General features: G+C 49.1%; 1 protein-coding gene across 7 annotated transcripts in view; it reads right to left on the bottom strand.

Moving 5' to 3' along the window:
- Strump (WASH complex subunit strump) overlaps positions 1-20,196 on the bottom strand; it is a 164,710-nt gene that overhangs the window by 126,658 nt on the left and 17,856 nt on the right. For all 7 annotated transcript variants that reach the window (XM_077691422.1, XM_077691427.1, XM_077691424.1 and 4 more), the window contains exons 5-12: positions 14,571-14,671; positions 9,618-9,804; positions 8,200-8,352; positions 7,701-7,814; positions 6,962-7,142; positions 6,669-6,808; positions 6,460-6,589; positions 2,702-2,814 (exon numbers count right to left, since the gene is read on the bottom strand). In XM_077691422.1, the coding sequence (XP_077547548.1) occupies positions 2,702-2,814; positions 6,460-6,589; positions 6,669-6,808; positions 6,962-7,142; positions 7,701-7,814; positions 8,200-8,352; positions 9,618-9,804; positions 14,571-14,671 (1,119 nt within the window). The remainder of the gene's footprint in view (positions 1-2,701; positions 2,815-6,459; positions 6,590-6,668; positions 6,809-6,961; positions 7,143-7,700; positions 7,815-8,199; positions 8,353-9,617; positions 9,805-14,570; positions 14,672-20,196) is intronic.

Raw genomic sequence — 20,196 nt, 5'->3', positions numbered from 1 at the left:
CCGACAATCTTTTACTTTTCTACCACAGGCAACAGTCGAGCCTGTTGGCGAGCCATGCCAAGGGCAAGTGGAACGCTTCGTCGCCCTGCATGACGACGTGTGGTGCGGCTCGGGAGAGCCCCTTCTGCAGCCCCCGCCCCGATGCCCATGTTACCAGCTCAAAAATGCTGCCTGGCACGGTCATATCACCACCACTGGAAGCTGCAGTAAAACCTCGCTACAAGAGACACTTGGTTATAAGAGACATTTGAATGAAGGCGGTTTGGTTGGTGTTCCTATGTTCGTCATGTTAGCAACACTGCATACAAGGCACCTTGGTGACACACATTTTTTTGGTTCCCTCGAGTGTCTCTTGCAACGAGGTCTTACTGTATCCGTACTTACTCGCATAATGAGCCCACCCCAACTTTCCTTTTTGAGAACTTGCTTTTTTGTAACTTTGCATGCGTCTCTATCTCGGCACGGTTGCCGATGCCGTCCACAATCCCAGTGACTGGTCATCTCACCACAGCAGCGGCACAAATGGGTGAGAAAGCTATCTTAAAGAAACCTGAACAGTAGCTGGCAACATGAGCATGAGTGCCGTGAGTCACAACAAAAAAATTGCATGGTGCAAATAAAATAACTTTGTACGTGTTTTTACTGAAAGGGTACACCTTTTCATAGCGATTCTCTTACTGTCTTTCTTGTGGTATAAAATTTACACTTTCAAAAATCTGTTGCCTCATTTCCTCGGATAATGAACCCTCCCCCCAAATTCATGCCGAAATTAAAAAAAAAAAAAGTGGGTTCATTACACGAGTAAATATGGTACTAGAGAGGCGCAACCATACTGGACAAGGCTCCCTGAGACACAAGCGGCATTTCCTCACCAGGCAACTATTTGGCAACCCTGGTTGAGTACTGTATTTACTCGCATTAGGAACCCACTTTTTTTCTCTCAGAAAATTCGGCATGAGTTTCGGGAGGGTCCATCATGCGGGAAAAAGTTGCAACAGATTTTTAAAAGTTGAAATTTTATACAATAAAGGTGCCAGAAGAAGCGCTGTCATAACATTACCTTTCTAGCGAGAACACTTAGGTAATTATGCAACCAAATTTTTTTTTATTCACGACAAGCTAGTGGCCCCCTACTTGCCATCGGACCTGTCCTCCTCACTTGAGTCGCTTGCGGCTTCAAGTTAGCACATCATCTCCCGTGCCGTCAAGGCACTCCAAAACTGCTTTTCCCACACCGAGACACTTCCCTCCTTTGGGCCCAAGAAACACACAGCCATCCCTGTTCATCGCCCAAACCTCTGGTTCTTGCCAGTAGCGTGCACGTACTGGGTCAACACTGAACTGCTCCCCTGCCGCGCGGTCTCCGTGCTTCAAAGCGTCCTCCACCATGTTCAGCTTAAAGCCCGCTGTGGAGCTCATGTACCGGCCCATCATACGCTGTGCACCAGAAGCACAAAAGAAGGTCGTGACACAGCTCAACAACAAAACCACGGAGCATAATGGAGCAGTCGTGGAACAGCGCAGAGCAGGGATGGAGCGCGGAGTACTTTGGGTGCTTTGTTGGCACGCCGCAGCGCATCATGGCGCTATATGCAAGAAGGTTTGTTTTGTGTTCAGCAGGTGGCGCTCCGCAAGGCATGCGATTTTTAAATTGTGAGCCACGGCCTTCGCACTCACGCGAGTCTTTGGCTACAGTCAAGATTTATTTTTGTTAGAATGTGTTACATCATCATTTCTGCACGTACTGTGGTGTGATACCAAGTTACTGAGATCGTCTAAGGCATCAGCAACTATGCCGAGATAAAAATGTATTCACGCTGCATTTTTTATGCAAGGTGACCAGAAAGTAGATTCTCAAGAAGAAAAGTGGTGGGGTCATTACGCGAGTAAGCTACATTTGCCAGGAACCAGCCACATGAATTTCCAGCCACACTTGAGACCCCAGCGGCTGCACCACCCCTACTCCAGGTGAAGGGAAGGCAAGCAATGTAGCAGGAGGCACCAGGAATCTCTGGGTCCACTCGGAATTATTCATCGCTACGTTCAACAGTCGAACCCTTTCCAGTGAGACTTGCTCGCCCCGGTTTGCTTATTTTCATTGGGCTGCAAACCTGCCACAGCATCGCTGAAGCGGGTGTTCCTCGTTCCTGGGGCTGACTGGTTTCACTGCGGTGTCTAACGCCCTGCAGCTACACCTGTGAGGGCTTTGAGGCGTGCCACGGTGACCACCTGATTGACTGCTTGCGGGGCTTAACGCGCCAGAGCGACACCTGGCTATGAGGCGCGCCGTATCCGGATTAATTTCGACCGCCTGGGGATCTTTAACGTGAGCCGAAAGCTCAAACACGGACTTTGTCGCTTCTGGCCTCTGTCAGGAGAGAACCAGTTGGGCTTGTTGGTACATAGTTAAAATGGTTGCAGCGCAAAAAACGACGACGGACGAGTGAGGAACAGACGGGACGAGCGCTATCCCGTCTGTTCCTCACTCGTCCGTCGTCGTTTTTTGCGCTGCAACCATTTTAACTCTGTCAGGAAAGCAGCCACCATGGCCAGGAATCGAACGCAGGGGGCGCTTCTGCCCCCGTCTGAATGCAATGCAGCCTCTGCAGCGGCAGGAATGGAACCTGCAACGTCCCCAGGCTCAGCGGCACAACTTGGCCACCACAGCGGCCGCACCGAGCCCATCCCCGCGCAGAAGCACCTCTTCGAGCGCCTGTATGAGCTGGACAATCTTGCGGCCCGTGCCCGTGGTGTCCTCGTAGCTCAGGGACTCGACCTGCCGGCTCATCTCGGAGAACCAGGCTTGCAGGTTGGCTGCACGCAGAGGGTGGGAAAGAATGAGAGCCGGCTTTGCTCCAAGGGGCATGTGCATTTTTCAAACTTCCATCGATGGCTTTTGGCCAAAGACAGAAATAAAATAAAAGCTTCACATGTGCAAACCCCTTCCACACGACAGAAACAAAAGAAGGGACCTTTTATCTTCCTTTGCACTTTGGTAATCGTGAATATGCACACCAAGCTTGCCGAGTATGCCACACCCATGTGCTTCCTGAAGCTGAGCCAGTTCAAGTTCAGCCCAGTGACTCTGTTCTCTGTTTCCACCCGCCAGTACTGGTGACACTTTAACATGGCGCACTTGCACGAGGCTTTGCACTAACAGCTGCCAAATGAATTAGGACGCGGCTTTCAACTTCGGAAAAATGACCAAAACATCGTTTTTTTGAAACCCACATATTCGGCTTCTATGTTTCCTATTCTATGCGTCTGCAAAGTTTTTAGGCTGAAAAGCGTCGCAAAGTGGCATAAAAAAATACTTTTGTCAGGCGCGGTGACAAACCATCAGCGCAAAAGGGCGAAAAAACGGCAATTTTCGGAGCGCTCTATCTCCGCACCGGTGCCACAGGGCGCGGCCATTTTGATATGGTTAGATCGGCCGAGCGATCAGGTGTCTTCGATTTTACTGCACTCGCTGCACTCATTCAGGTAGTGCAGCACTCGTCTCTTCGATTTTCGAGTGCAGCGCGCGGCGCCTGCACTTTCCTCTTCGATTTACCGACGGTGCAGAGAGTGCAGGATGAGTTCACGCTTTCCCTGCACCTCCCAGGGAGGAGGTGCAGAAGCAGACGACAAAAGTGCAGGACCGGTTCTGCAGTGGCGGCGCCTGCGCTGAACTGGCTGAACTCATCCTGAACTCGTGCATAAAGTGCAGGCCAAATCGAAGAGACCTATCGTCTTTCCGGTTCTGCTCGCCTCTTTTATCTTCGTTCATTCACAAACGCACAAACGGCAGAAAAGAAACGACGCACAAACGAAGCTAGAAATAGATGCTGAAGCGCTATTGGTCCTCGGTCGGGGCGCGGAACACCGACCCTCCTGATTGGATGTCACGGGCGCAATGCAAGATGGCGGCCGCCTGAGCTGCGTAGCGAGCGGGTTGAGTTCATTTTCGCCGCTTCGCTCGGCCGAGTTTCTGTTCAATCTATGGCATTCAACACGGACGTTATCGCGGTGGGAATGCCGGAGATAACGAGCCAGATTACGGGAAGTTGTGTGGCTCGAAAGGAGGAGGTCATCGAACGCTTCGTGGTGCGCGTGACTCTACCGTCGCCAGACCCCGGAGGGTGACGCGGTGTGCGCGCTTGCAATAGCGGTTCGTGAAGTGAACTTTTGGTCGGGTTTGCGATGTTTACACGCTTAGTTATTGCTGTGTTTTGACTGTGGGCTCGCTAGCCTTGAGAAAGAAACGGTCGACGCGTCAAACGCTGCGGCGCGCACGGCATAGCCGACGCGCATTGGGGCAGCACATGACTGGGCAACCGGTTACGATTGAACGCCAGTAGTTGTAATTAATGCCTGCGTCGTTAGATTTAATCTTAAAAGCGACCTGACCAGCCATATCAGCTGTAATCAAAGTTCGATATGTCGCGGTAAGCGTGCGCTAAGATGCGCGCGAGCCATATCGCCTTTCTTGCGCAACGTTTCCCGTGCACTTGTAATTTTCATGCAAACAGGTTTGAGTTAGTAATATAGGAATAAAAATATGTTCTCTGCATTAAAAATGTACGTTTGTCGCAGCATTTAACAGTGATTTTTTAGTGAAATTATTGGTTCCATTGCTCAGGGCATACTGGCTTTGCTGCGAGAAATATTGGATGCCTTGAATGTCAAAAGTAGTAAAAAAATATGCTCTTGCATTGAAGTTGGGAGTTATGCAGAATACTCTACCAAGCTTCAAAGTAGCTCATTTTCATCCTTGTGGTATGCAAACTTTTGGCAATGAACACCTGCACGTATGAGTACTAAGTTGCTGTGCCAGGCAAGATGATAAAACATAAAAAAAAAGCCAAAAATGTTCAAATTTAAGTAAAAAAAATGCTTAACTTGTTGCCATGGTGACAACACTGCAAAAGGAGGCTGTTCAGTGCGATACAGCCAACCAGCTAACCTACTTTGCATTGAAAGCCCATTGAAACCTATCTCCCCCTTCATTTGATCTGCAAAGTGGGGTATGTACTCTTCACAGAGGAGCTGAAAATGATATTTTCTGGAAAGAGAAAGGCTGTGAGAGGCACTCCAATTTCAAGGCAAGGCATTCCAGAAGCCCCATGTTCAAAAGGACATGAAAGGCTACAACCGTGACGACTTTTGATAAGTGAAACCTATGTTGCAACTTTGGAAGCCGTTTTCTCAAAACAGTTTTTTTTGCCACCTGTGTCGCTTGTACCAGGGATTTCTTTGTGACCGCTGGGTCTATTTTGATTCCGTTTCTTGCATTACATTCCTTGATGAACAGTTCAGGTCGTGACACTCTTGGTTTTCCAGATTTGTTTTTTGTGATTTTTTTATTCACATAATCGTTCACAGTCAACATGCCTATTGCACATTAACCTCTAAAAAAATGAAAACTAAAAAACATTGTGTTGTAAAAAAAAAATTCTAAAACTGTCACGACCTCGTCCATTCATTTGGGAATGCAAAGCACTTCGAACAAATTTTCTATCATGTTTTATAAGCCGCTCAAGCTCGGTACAAGCGGAACAGAAAGAAAATTTAATACATAAAAAAGTTTTCAGAATATTAGCTTGAAATTTTTATGGTGTTATCACGGAAGCATTTCCAGTTGCTGTGCCAATTTTCATCAAAATCCACAAAGAAATAAAAAAGTTGATTTTGAAAGCCACGTCCCCCCTTAAGGCAGACTTTTGGTCAAGGTGGTACTCCGTTGTAAGCATGCAAAATGTAAAATGCGGGCGAAGGACAAAGAAGGATGAAAGGGACGAGCGGTGCTTCCAACTAAGATTTATTTTTAAAAACGATAAAGTCGACTCTGTACACATGCGAGTGTTTTTCACCAGTAAATCTTAGTTGGAATTGATTGATTATGGCACCGTCGGCAACCTGCGGTCCACGGGGAAGTATTATGCGATCCCCGTCACGACGTCAGGACCCCCCTCACTTCCTATCTAGCGGAAAGCTAACGCGGCAAATTTAACCTCAAATGGGCCTAGAGAGGAACAAAGCAAGATCGCTTCCAGTTGGCATTACCCCCCATCCTCACGCTTAGCCAGATAACATCTTCCCTTTCTGTTTGTGCACCGGTCCAAAAAGAGCCCCTCCTTCCCTCTTCTGCCCCATCCCGATTCGCCATCCGACCCTTGCCGTGTCGGCTTCATGCTCGGCTGCCGACCGCTGGGTAATGGGGTTTAACGCGCCAACGCTACACAGGCGATGAGGTGCGCCGTAGTGGAGGGCTCCGGACTAATTTCGACCCCCTGCAGGGTATCTTCAACGAGCACCGAAATCTCGAACACACGGGTGGCGTTGTCGCTCTTCAACTCCGTCAGAGAAGCGGCCGGGAGCGGAAAAATGTTAGTCGGAAGTACCGCTTGTCCTTGGTGAACCTTTTGCGCTGTGCAAGCCGCCCCCTGCCGTACAAGTGGGACTAGGGTGCAGCCTCACCGTTCTTCTCAACCCGGGCCAGGGGCTTGGTCCCGGAGTACACCTCGGACAGCTCCGCCAAGTGCTCCGTGCTCTCCCTCTTCAGGGTGCTCCACTTGTCGTGCTTCACGGACAGCAGGTGCTGAAACAGCTGCAGGGCCACCAGTCAGGGACGGAGGTTCATCACATCCCAGGACGCATTAGGGCCGCCAGGACTTGGCCACACTGACCTCTTTGAGCTTGAGCTCAAACTGGGCCGTGTGCAGCAGCAGCTGGAAGACAGCCAGCGGCTGGTACTTGCTGTCCTGGTGAACCTGGTCGCGCAGCTGGCGGCACTTCTTGTTCAGCTCCCCTCCGCCAGCAGGGAAGCCTGCAGCGATGGCAAGCGAGTGAGGCACCCACAGGGCCCTCTGCACAGTCGTCGGGGGGGAGGATTCCGACTTCAAGGCCCTGGGCCGAGACGCGCTTTGCGAGGCCGTGCACGCGAGCAGACAAACTCCGGTGCAGGGGGCCCAGTTCTCACCCTGGTGCGAGAGGCTGACAGTGTGCAGCAGCAGCCAGCGAAGGGTGACGTTGCACTCGCGGGCCGTGTTGAGCAGCTTGGGCACGCTGTCCAGCACAAACTCCTCCCGCAGGGCCCCTTCCTGGAGCAGCTGCTGCAGCCGCGGAATCAGCCGGCTCAGGCGGCCCTGGTACCGCACCGCCTGCACGGGGGCACCAAGCCGCTGCCGTGCCCTTCTCCACGGCTTCCCCTACCACCCGCTGCACACTGCCACCCTTTCCCGACAAAGCTGAGAGAAGCCCGAAAGCGTCTCCACATCAAAACTGTGCCAAAAGTGCGTCAAAATCTTCGCTAAGAATGTGTCCAACCTTCGCTGAAAGTGCATCCAATCAATCATCAGACCTTCAAAGGCCCAAGTTGCCAACGCACCTACGAATGATCGAAATGCACACCGATACGCCGTGTACGAGACAAAGGTATGCTATTGTACTCGTTTTTATGATCGGTGCGTGCATTGTCTTATCTAGAAGCGTTCATTTTTTGCGATTTAAAGGCAACCGTAGTGACGCAACAGACGCCGCATGTCCAGATGATCCCATCAGAGCTTTCCGGTCCACCACCTATGGGTGAATGCATTAACTGCCCCACTAGTAAAGCTTTCCCTTTACCAATTGCGCGGCGACTACTACCCCGACCAGCCCTGCGGTTAAAAGAGCTGCCCCAACCGCGTGCCCTCCTGCAGTGCCCTCGGGGCCCCAACCTGGTCCCGGACATTGGCCGTGTCCAGAGTGTTGAGAAGTGCCTGTCGAGCAGCCTTGTACGGCTCCCAGGCGTCCACCAGGTTCACAGTCATGCCCATGTAGACGCTGATCACCTGCACGGGCAGCCACGAGTCACACGCTGCTGGACATGCAGGCCACCACAGCTTGCATGGAAGACACAACATTTGCAAGAAACCACAACATAACGGTGGCGGCACAAACAAAAGCAGCATCCGTTCATTCCATCAGGCAGCTGTGGGAAATGGTGTGTGCACGAGCGCAGCCGTACCGAGAACGGGGGTTTCCCTGCGCCGTACTGCAAAACGTGCAATCTCAGTCGTCCTGCTATCCAGAAGTGCTCCCCCTTGACAAAACATCACCATCAGGCAACACCCGAAATTATTTTGGTCCGACCCTGGGGGCCCGGGAGCTTGGTTACGTGATCTGCGTGCACTAGAGATGCGCCCCGTGTCTGTATACAAGAAGAGCAGCACCCACCCAGTTGTCGGGGAAGTACTTGTCGACGATCTCGCGCATCTTGGCCTGCTGGTGGTGGAGGACCTCGGGCGCAAAGTACAGCACCACATACAGCATGGCGGCCTGGGTGGCCAGCGCCATGCTCCGGTGCTCAGGCAGAGGATATGCCGAGATCTGAAACACACAGGCGCACAGGCTGCCAAACAGGAGGAACAACTGGCCACCTGCAGGGGAAGCCACACTCTCGCTGCCAGGCCCCTGTGACGTCACGGCTGTACAATCAGCCCAGCCAAGAAGCACAACTGTGCGATGCTGGTAACCGTTTCCAGCATTAGCCCTACTTGGGCACCACTCACATCCTGTCGCATGAAATGGGAATGCAGTTTTTCAAATCTAGAAAAATACCACTTTCGGTGCTGGAATTGAGTTGGGCACGTTACCAAAGGCTACTTTTTTCCAATTAAACTAAGCTATATTTTGGCTCCACTACCCCTCTGCGTGGCTCGTTTATTCTTGCAACAGACTGACCATTAGGCAATCCATAATCAGAAACCAGCCACAAGTTTTGCAAGTCATTTTGTGAACTGCCCCAGAATGAGTGGGTAAACATAACAACGCAAGGTCATGCCCCCGCCGAAATCTCAGTACAGTTTTTCGGACTGATTTTAGAAAAACAAGGGTTTCAGGTGCTGGGAGTTTGATGCACCGAAGCTACACCTGGGCTATGAGGCACGCTGCAGTGGAGGGCTCCGGACCACCGCCTGGCAATGTTTCAAGGAACAGACAACTGATTTTTGCCAAGTGTAGTTTCTCTATCCCAAATGAAAGGGCATCACTTAAAGCACCGTATCCCTGATTTGATTGAGTGATCAACGCAGACGATGAGGCGCGACGTAGTGGAGGGCTCCAAATTAATTTTGACCACCTGCAAGGGATCTTTAATGTGAACCGAAATCTCGCACACACGGGCATTTTTGCTTTTCGCCTCCATCAGAAAAGCGGCCGCCGCGGCCGGGAATCAAACCCGCGTTCTCGTGCTCGGCAGCACAACGCCTTAGCCACTGAGCCACCGCGGCGGGCAAAGCAAAGCAAAGCGCCTTATCCCAAAACGGCTTTGCCGATAGCGCCCCAGAGCTTTTGAAATTAAATTTTTTGATCCACCAGCCGCACGTGTCCCGCCAACAGGAATGCTGGCAACCGTGACAGCGAGCCGTGCAGCAACACACTTTTAACTGCATGTGAGCTGAAAAACTTGTCTCCAGCTAAAACAACAACACAGTGCAACCTTTCCTATTCCTGAATCACGCGTTGAAATCAACGTGTGGCCACCTTTCAGACAAAATTAAAACCACTAGCGCCTGCTCGCCTAGAGATTCCCCGCGGTTGCCCGTCCTTGAATTGCCATCTGAAAAGCAGCCCCCGAGCCACAGTGGGGATACCTGGTTGTAGACGTCGTCCGACCTGAGCCGGCCCAGCACCATGCTCACGTAGGCCTCGGGGAGAGTGACCCTGCGGAAGTAGTCTTCGGGGTAGTTGGCCGGCCGCTTGCATCCCGGGGAGAAGCCGGTGCTTCGCAGCAGCTTGCACACGTCGTCAAAGTTGGACTCGTCGTTCGACCGCTGGGCACTGCAAAGGTCCGCCAGAGTCTGGCACATGGGCTGGCGGGCAGCACCTCAAAGATGCTGTCACACAGCGAAGGAGGGAGCAAAATTCTTGCGGAAGTAAATGTCTGTGGCAGCAAAGTTGTACCCTTCCTTAAACTTGAAAGAAGACACAAGTGGCAGAGAAGCAATCCACAAAACAACGTGCAGACATGAGAACCGCTTAACCAAATGTGGTGCCATTACAATGGGCACAGGTGGCAGCGCAGTTGCTCACCACAACGAGGCAACACAACGCCGAATCCCGTTTGGGTGTGTCGTCCGCACAGCACATGTGCCACCACAGCGGATATCAGCACCGCAGCCCTACAGCGGCGACCATCAGCGTCAACGCAGCATGCGGCGGAGCCCAGGGGCCGCACCTCGCGCCCAGCATCACTGCTGGACAATGGGCACGGTGGCACCGCAGAAATGAAGTCCAACCCCTTCGTCTTTCTTGCGCAGGTAAGAAAACGTTGTGGGAAGTGCTATCGGCCAAACGGTCTGTGCCTACTTGTGCTGCTGTGCCCAAGGCTGCTGCGTTTATTTTTGTATGCCTCGTCATCTCATGTTGTGAACCTGTTGTTGCTTGCTGGCGATATGGAGACAAATCCTGGTCCAGACTTAGCGCACCTTGCGAAACAACCGCAGCAAATCGCAGGCGACCTAAAGGAAATAAAAGAAGAAAGGCTAACCGCCACAGACAAGAAACTAGAATTGCTGGACTCACTTTATAGCAAAATAACAATTTGCATGGATAAAGTAATGCACCTGCAAAAAGTAGTCTCAGACCTTGAACTAAAGCTTGACGACATGGAAAATCATTCTAGAAAAGGGAACCTGATTGTGTACGGCATACCCGAAAAGCACGATGATGTCTCGCTCGAACAAACTGTTAACGACGTGATTATTAAGGAAACACTGGAACTAGAGCCTGTAACAATTGAAAGAATTCACAGGCTCGGAAAGCCAGACGCGAATAAAACCAGGCCAGTTATTTTAAAACTTCTCGACACGCGGAACAAAACCAAAATCCTAAAAAACTGCCATAAGCTCAAAGGAACTAAATTATCGATCAGTGAAGACTTCTCAGCTCGTGTTCGAAGCACAAGGAAAAAGCTGTGGGATAGCGCCAAACATAACAAAGAATCTGGTGACAAAGTATGGTTAGTACACGACAAGATTAGTATCAATCGAGTACTGTACCGCTGGGATGATACCGGGGGCAATAAGGTTGAGATCAAAACTGAACGCAATGCTCCCTCCAAGCAAAAAAAACCAAGAAGGAACACCACCCATGCGCACTCGCCGCCACCAATCTCGTCCAAAATAGTTTTTGTCAATGCGAATGCACGCAGCATGCTGAACAAACTCGACTCGCTCGAATCACTACTTCTCGCTGTCGACCCTTACTTCTTGGCTGTGATGGAAACATGGCTTTCAAACGAGATTGGAGACACCGAAATAGCACCTCCAAACAACGGCATTGTGAGAAAGGACCGAGTAACACGCGGCGGTGGAGTTGCCATTCTTACTGACAAACGTATCCGGTTCACACAGATGCTTGTTGTTGAAGGTGCTAAAGCGGTGTTCTGTAATTTATTGTGCGGCTAATGTGCAATCGTAGTTGGTAGTGTTTATCACAGTCCAGGGTCAGATCATATCGCTATGCAATCACTGCACGCATACATGCAGCGCAATGTGAAAGGCAAGACGCTAATTCTTTTGGGGGACTTCAATCTGCCCGACATAAACTGGCAGACCATGCAGCACGAGTTCTTAAGCTCAGAAACCCTTTTTGATGCAATGCTATCTTTTAACCTCAATCAGGTAATAATGGAGCCAACACGGGTGCAGGTGGAGAGATCCAATATACTCGACGTGGTATTCTTGAGCGACCATTTTCCAAGTGATAAACACAGAGTAGAAATTCTCGATGGGATATCGGACCACAAGCTAATCGAGTGCAGCGCATCAATTTGTGCCAAAAAAAGTCACTGTCTTTCCCAAAAAAACGTTCCAGATTTTCAGAACGCGGATGATACCAGTATAATTGATCACCTATCAATGGAATTAGCACCATTTGAAGAAGATTCACAACGCGCATCTATGAAGTGTCGATGAACTGTGGTTAAAATTTAAACATATCGTAATGCACTGTATGAAATTATATGTACCAAACAAAACAAAAAGAACAAAGAAATATAATCCCTGGATTAATCGCAATATCATTCACGTGAAACGCAAAGTTAAAAGACTTAGGAAATCTCTAAAAATAAGTAATAGCAAATCTAAGACTGCTCTCACAACTGCCATCACCGACATGAAATTAAAAATAAGAACCGCAAAAAAGAACTATTTCAACAACAGCCTTCCTAGTTTCATCAAAAATTTGCCGCAAAAATTTTGAGGCTTTCTTAAAAATTCAAAGACTAGCGAAAACGCTAGTCATTATCAAGATGGCCTTATTACCCCTTCTTCGCTCAATGAGCACTCTCAATCAGTTTTCACAGCTGATGACGGCAGTCAACCCCCAATCGACATTTTGAACAAAGAACCATTGGAACTGCCCCTGATAACCGAACAAGGTATCTTTCATCTGCTCCTCCAAGTTGACACAAAAAAAAGGCTCAGGACCAGACAACATTCCAAATTTGTTTCTTAATAACCGATATGCGGAGTGGATGGCAAAATATCAGTGCATCATATTTAATAAATCCCTAGCAACGTGCTCCATACCGGATGAGTGGAAAAAAGCGAAAGTTAGACCGATACACAAATCACGCCCAAAAGATGATGTAAATAACTTCAGGCCTATATCTCTTACTTGCACTTCCAGCAAACTTCTTGAACATATTATCTTAAAACATATCAATATATATCTTGAACACGGACGCATCTTGTCGCCTTCTCAACATGGTTTTCGTAGGGGGCTTTCTACAGTCACGCAACTAACAGAACTAACCCATGATGTATCCATAAGTGTGGACAACCAAAAACAGGTCGACCTTATCCTATTAGACTTTTCAAAAGTCTTTGGTAAGGTTTCGCATAAAAAACTGGTACAAAAGTTAGAATGTACCTTAGGCAATGGCTCCGTTACGACATGGATCAAAAACTACCTTGCCGGCCGCACACAATTTGTTCATTTCAATGGCCAAGTATCCACAACAGTTCCCGTCACGTCCGGTGTTCCCCAGGGTTGTGTTCTTGCTCCGACCTTATTCCTAATTTTTATCAATGACCTACCCTGTCAAATTCCTGTCCACGTCAGACTTTTCGCGGATGATTGTATAATTTATCATGAAATTAACTCTGCAGAAGATCACCTTGCCTTAAACAAAGCCCTTGAGATAGCATCAAACTGATGTTCAGATTGGCAAATGGTACTGAATGTAAAAAAAATCAGCTATAATGACAGTAACAAGAAAAAAGGAATGGTCAGAGTTCTCATATACCATCAATAGCATCCGACTTCCTAGAACAAGTCATCATAAGTACCTTGGCCTCACCTTTACTAGCGATCTCAGATGGGATGCCCACGTTTCTAACGTTACAGCAACCGCGTTGAAACGACTATTTTTTCTGAGACGATGCCTTCGGCTAGCACCTTCTGAAATTAAACTGTTAGCCTACAACATGTACGTGAAATCTGTTCTTGAATATGCGAAAATTGTTTGGTTCCTGTACGCAAAAAAACATATTGCGAAGCTAGAAGGCGTTCAAAGAAAAGCCGTCCGATTCATTTATAACAAGTTTAGGCAAACGAACTCAGCAACGAAAATGCTTGAAGAAGCAGGCATGTTACGCTGCAAAATTGAGCAAGACTAGCACGCCTACGATTCATGTACCAGCTACACCATAAGCAAACCAACATCGATGCCTCCAGATACATTACAGTTGAGCAATCACGACCCACGCGTAAACAGAACCCCGAAATACTGCAAGAATACGCATACCACACAAAATGTTTCAAACACTCATTCTTCCCAGCAAACAATAAGGGAATGGAACAGCTTAGCAGCCATGATTAATAGCAGCAATTCTTTAAATATACTTTCATCTCTTGTTGAAGAACATTTGCGCCCGGAACCCTAACATGGCGCTATTGTAGTGATATTTGCGAAATCGATTGTTTTAGACTGCGTTATTTTGACTCTTTCACACTGTAATCATTTGGATGTAGTACAATTATTGTTAGAACTTTGTTAGAACTTGGTAGAACTTGTTTGAATTTGGTTGTTAGAAATTGTGAGAACTTGGTAGCATCAATGTAACGCGTATCCTAAACGATGTATAACTTTCGGATATTTTTATTGTGTGTTTTTCCGATGTCCTTCCCGCGAAAATCCCGACAAGGGATTGGCAGTATTTTTAAATAAATACAAATAAAATAAAATTTCCTTAGCGTGCATTTATCTACAGTGCCCTCATTACTAGAAACATTGATTTAGACCGACACAACATTTTAGACTAAACAAGGACAGCCTGGGAAAGCAACCGCAATGCCTTTTTTTATAAAAGCAAGACTGGCGGTGGAGTGCACAAAAAGAAGCGGACTTCGCCTAGAACACAAGATAGAATCGCCGGGCCTGGCCAGGCACTGGTGACCAAACAGAGCCAAAAGGCGTTGTGATCTTGACTGGCCACCTAATAGCCGCTAGCTCCACTAGACTGCCACACTGTTCTGGGGTCCAAACTCATTAGGAGGGCCGAGGCTGCCCCCACGCAGGACCTGTTGAGCCCACTCGCCTGTAGCGGTAGTAGGCCACCAGCATGCGTTCTCGAACAATGCCGTCGATCTTCTGGTCCACCACCAGCAGAATCACGCCGCACAGGAAGAGGGCTTCGCACTGAAACAACACCCACGGTGATCAGGCAAGGCACAAGCGTGCAACTGGCTACTCTCCTCACCTTGTACGGGTGAGGGTACCTCCTGAGGGTGCCTCCAACAAATGGGGCATGTATTTTGTACAATTCAGATCAGGGGTGGAACAAGATACATGGGTTTGGGAGCAGTCCTGGGAGCAGCCAGAAAGGCCGCTAGCATGGGCTGCTGTGCCAGCCCCCTGCCAATTACGTTTAGTCTACTTATCCGCATTCCACCGTGCACCAGGACCTACTCCGGACCAGGAACTTAGTTCTTGTACTATATGCGGGAATTTACAATATGTGGAGTTATCTTTGTTCGCCCCAGCACCACCGTCAAAGCGTAAACCTCACGCGCCGAGTCGAAGCGGATCAGATAACAGAACTGTACACGGCAGTGTTAAAGGCCAACTGCGCTCAAATTTTCGACTACGTAAAAATAATGTCACCTAATAGTACACATCAAAAGAATGTGAAAAGCAAAATACTAAGTTTCAAACATGAATGCCAGCGATCCAAACGGCTCACGGCATTGGCGTTTTTTATTTGATTTGATTTTGATTTGATTGTGGGGTTTAACGCGCCGACGCAACGCAGGCGATGAGGCGCGCCGTAGTGGAGGGCTCCGGATTAATTTTGACCACCTGGGGATCTTTATCGTGCGCCGAAATCTCGTACACACGGGCGTTTTTGCTTTTCGCCTCCATCAGAAAAGCGGCCGCCGCGGCCGGGAATCGAACCCGTGACCTCGTGCTCAGCAGCGCAACGCCTTAGCCACTGAGCCACCGCGGCGGGTATTGGCGTTTTTGGAACCGAAACTAAATAGAAAAGGTGGCCATTACCGGCGGCCAGACGTGACATACGTGATGGAACAGAAGTGGCCGCTCAGAGCCGCCTTCAATTGCGCGTGGTAGCATCGCATTTCGCACTGTTCTTTCCACAGAAGAACTCCCACTAACGTTTGCCCAGGATAGTGGAGTTAGGCGCAATTCCGACATCGTATTGCTATCAATCGAAATGAAGTAGACCGTACGACAGTTATTTTTCCATCAGAATAACTGCTGTTTTAGCATTACTAGGCATTGCGAGTAAAAAAGTGGGCCCTGATTTACAAAGCTAGTTGCTCTTACGATATCGAAAAGCAGCTGTGGTTAGCCAGCGCCTCAGCTGTCACATCACTCTGCTTGAAGGGAATAAACCGCAGGCGGGCGGAGATCAATCACTATTTTTACTATACATTACGTGCAAATAGCTTCGTCGATACCAGCCCAGTTAAAAAGCCTTGCTCCACATCGAAAATCGAATTACAAAAGGGATCTAAAACTTTAAGCCAGCTTCCACAACTCAATGATGCCCTAGAACACGAAAAAAATTACCTATCTAAAGCTGTTTCCTACTTTCACCAAAGACATGTGCTGTTGAAAACATTTTACCTTCAAGTAAATCAAACCTAGCGTTCTACAAAAGTAAATACTTCATTTGGGAATTGAAAAAAAAATCAAATTTATTGTCTTTGAGAGGATTGATTTGATTGTAGGGCTTAACGCGCCGACGCAACGCAGGCGATGAGGCGCGCCGTAGTGGAGGGCTCCGGATTAATTTTGACCACCTGGGGATCTTTAACGTGCGCCGAAATCTCGTACACACGGGCGTTTTTGCTTTTCGCCTCCATCAGAAAAGCGACCGCCGCGGACGGGAATCGAACCCGCGACCTCGTGCTCAGCAGCGCAACGCCTTAGCCACTGAGCCACCGCGGCGGGTATCTTTGAGAGGAGCAGTTTTGTTAGCTTTCGCATTTCGCGACGACGACGGCCGATATTTGTGCGGATGTATTTGTTACTACGAGAAAGGCTGATTTTGGTTCACTTAGCGAGTGAGGAAAAAGTCGCACAAATGTTTATACCCGCGTGTACAACAACTCTAGTTAGGCCGCAAAACTTTGGACAGGTCTAAGGGATGGAGGTGGCATTGACCCAGCCCAAACATTGCAAATATTGGACGAAGAAGTGCAAGTGGTCAGGAATTTATAAAAGATCCTTTTCTTCTGGGATAGATGCAATAGGAAAGACAAATAAAAAACAAGTGTGCGTGCCGTGCTATTTTTTTAGTAGAAATATTATTTCCAAGTAAAAAGAGTTTTGCTAGCTCCCGAACATTTGGAAGCGTGTGTATAGGCGGTATTCGTTGAAAAGTTTAGCGGTCAATTTCTTCGCTTGGCAACACTGGAAACGGCCACAGACATGGCCGATGCGCCACGGACACGGCGCGGCTTGGGCCACTGCACCCGCACGCCGAAGAAAACACCGGCATGCGTCATCTGCTCCGTTCCAATCTGATTGTAAACGGTGGCGTCTACAGAGATGTTATTAATCGCACTCACATTGAACTCGAGGCAATACTTTGCGTTCGGTGAGGTAGAGTTTCTAACGTGAAACACAGACATGTGTTTCACAGTCGTGCTTAGCATGGACAAGTACTTCCATCTCACGGAGCCCGACGTAACGAGTGACGGCGCACCACGGCCGGGCTAGAGCGATGTGTTGATACGGCGATGTGTTGATACGGCCTCCACAGCGGCGGCGAGAACAATGCAGCCCAGTCTCGACGTAAAGTTCCGCCACCAACGCGCGCACGCCGCTGCTCTGGCCCGGCCGTGGGCGCACTCACACGGTTGCATGGAGGAGAAGAGGGGTGCCTGATCTGCGGGCCGTGCGCACAACGTCACCTAGCAACAGACACTTGGCCACAGATATGGCGGCGCACACTTGGTTGCCTGCATGCATTCCACGCCATTGAATACCGGCTATAGTTTGTAGGCTTCTAATCTTTTTTATTGCACTGGGATAAAAAGGCGGATATTGCTACCTGGAATCAGTTCGAAATGTGATGGCGACAGCGGTACAGCGTGGTGGTGTAGCAGAGAAACCTCGGGCGAACGCGTCCCTGCGCCCGGCGGAGCGCCGCGCAGGTCAACGGAGAAGCGCGAACTCTACAGGATAGGTTCCCCAAGCTCCGTCACAGGCCGCTCGGAACTTGTTTTGGCGACTCTCCGCCAGGTGCAAACGTCTCTGCACGGAGCTACTTTGAACGATGGTACCCAGTGTGCTTACGAACCTTAAGATTTCATCATGGTGATTTTAAGAGCTTAGACTGCTTATTTGGATCAAATTTGGACAAAGAAAAATTTGAGTGCAGTTGGCCCTTAAGCGAGCATACCTAGGGTGCCTCGATTCATGTGCGTCCGCCGTGCAGGGTTGAGGTATGTATATGTTGGCGCGCCATTTTGGGTCTCTCGCACGTCGGCACAGCAAGCACTGTAGCAAGACCGCGCTATAATTTTCGCCGCAACGCAGTTTACTCGCCAAGTTTGAATCATGTTATCTATTTCGCATTGGTGGGTCCTGTGGGAAATGAAAATAACTATGCATTGAGAACTTTGACCCACAAGCGGCGGCACGGGACCATTCAAAGAGTGTCTCCATCCTGTATGGTGGCGTTGGCATCGAGGCACCCTAAGCTCAAGGTGGCATTCCGTAAAACAGGGTATTTGCTTGCATTTTTTCTACTGAGCAGCAGTTTCAGTGCATGCAAAGCAGAACTATCTTTGCCCGCCCCGGGGTAGCGACAGTCAACAAACGCCCGCTGTAGACTTCGTAACGAGGGCGCATTAGCAGGCATAATTAATGCTGGACCACCCTCCACTTCCATGGATACTTGCTGATAGCCTTGATGAAACCAAAACCATAAGCTCCTTGAAGCCAGCCAAGTTTTTGGGCACGGGGCGTCATGGTGGTCGTATCTCCCGGCTCAATTTGGGCTCTGCAGTGCAGGACCGCGCTGATAAACGAGTTTGGCACAATAACGGCGGTTCGGCGCAGGATGGCGCAGGCAAACAGGTTTGGCGCTCAATGGCGCAAATGGCACAGCTGTTCCACTCCTGAAAAACTCGCCCAAACGTCCACACTTGTGGAAGAGAAAGCGAGACGCCCACCGCAAAACAGAAGGAAAGAAAGAGAATTAGGGTATCTGCAATGCTGTGTTCAAATGTGGGAACACAAAACAGACACAAACTGACTGGGAACAAGCTCTGGTTAAAAAGCGGCACCGCAAAGCGCCATCAATAATTTTGGCACATGACGAGCGTGTCACACTTGGAGTTCTACGAGCGGCATCAGCAGCTTGTGGCCCTGGCACCACTGTTCGCCTGCTGATCACGAGGTCCACATCAGCCCGTACAAGAACACATACGCGATTTGTAGACAGTGTGGGGTTACTGGCGCAAACTGTAGTCTGCCGTCTCTAGGCCATGTTTCGACCCCTCTTGGTGCGTTTACGAGACTGTATTTGGTAAGGAAACCAATTCGAAAGTGCTGTCCTCCTCTCTGCATCCTCTTTTTTGCTAATCTCCTATGATGCTTACTCGAGCACGCTTGGCACCACTGCACGGCTCACCAACCCTCGGACAGAGTCAGTCGGTCGGCCACCGGACGGGTTGTCGCAATATGTTCACTCAGTTGAAACTAAGCCACGACACAATTTGCTTTTAGTCTGTTAGTTTGTAGATTGTATCAAGGTTAGTAAAGTTTGTGAAGTCAAAGTAGCTCCACACACAAGCGCACATGCGATGCTTTGCTGGCTGGTACTCTAGCAGAAAATCCAAGGCCAATTAAAGGCAGGGGAAGAGTCAGTAAAGCTATTATTGGTACTAAGAAATTAAAAACAACTGGAACTTTTATTGTAAAGCGTAAAGCCAAACCTTGGGAAGCACTTCTTGCTCTGGGAGAGCTACCACAGCGGTCAGCAGCGTGACTAGACATTTGTTATTCCTTTCCTGCCTAAGGAATGCAGTCGCTAGTGATAAGATATTCGTGTAAATTTGGGGGACGCTTACTGCACAGGCGTTATTCAAGAAATAGTCATCTAAGCTGCTGGGAATTCTCAAACTAAAAACAAAAAAACAGCCTACACGATACGCACTTTACATTTCCATCCCTGACAGCGTTTTGGCTACAGCCAAGTGGTCTGAAGCACGACTTGCAGTGTGTTGCAATTAGCAAGTTCCGACTCCCCCACTAGACTCGGGTTTTTTTTTTTTGTGCTTAGGTAATGTTTTCTGCACTGCATTCCCCATTTTGCACTGCAACCTTCATTGCTCCACGAACTGAAGGCAGGCCAGTTGGTATATAACCGATTTACAAAATAGTGCGGAAAACGTGACTACAGAAACAACACACGGCGCTGTGTGCCGTGCCTGCGTGCCCTTTCTGTAGTCTCGTTTCCTAAGCTGTTTTGCAACTTTCACTGCATGCAGATTGACACTGGCGTGCTGGCGAGATCTCGTTTGTGTGGTGTTGACATAAGCACCCACTGCTTGCGAGCACAGTGCTGAATGAGCCGACCCTCGGCCTCGTGGGAGCATGCCTCTTATTTACGACATGGGGACGACCTGGGCAGGTGCCGCCGAAAGTGGGGGTGAAGCGCGAGCTCACAGCTGAGCGTCTCCGATGAT

The sequence above is a fragment of the Haemaphysalis longicornis genome, unplaced genomic scaffold (genome assembly GCF_048455015.1).
Source record: "Haemaphysalis longicornis isolate Haplotype H1 unplaced genomic scaffold, Haemaphysalis longicornis Haplotype H1 scaffold_10, whole genome shotgun sequence".
In the NCBI taxonomy this organism is placed as follows: Eukaryota; Metazoa; Arthropoda; class Arachnida; order Ixodida; family Ixodidae; genus Haemaphysalis; species Haemaphysalis longicornis.
The sequence above is the reverse complement of the archived record's forward strand: the minus strand, read 5'-3'. Positions and strand labels throughout refer to the sequence as shown.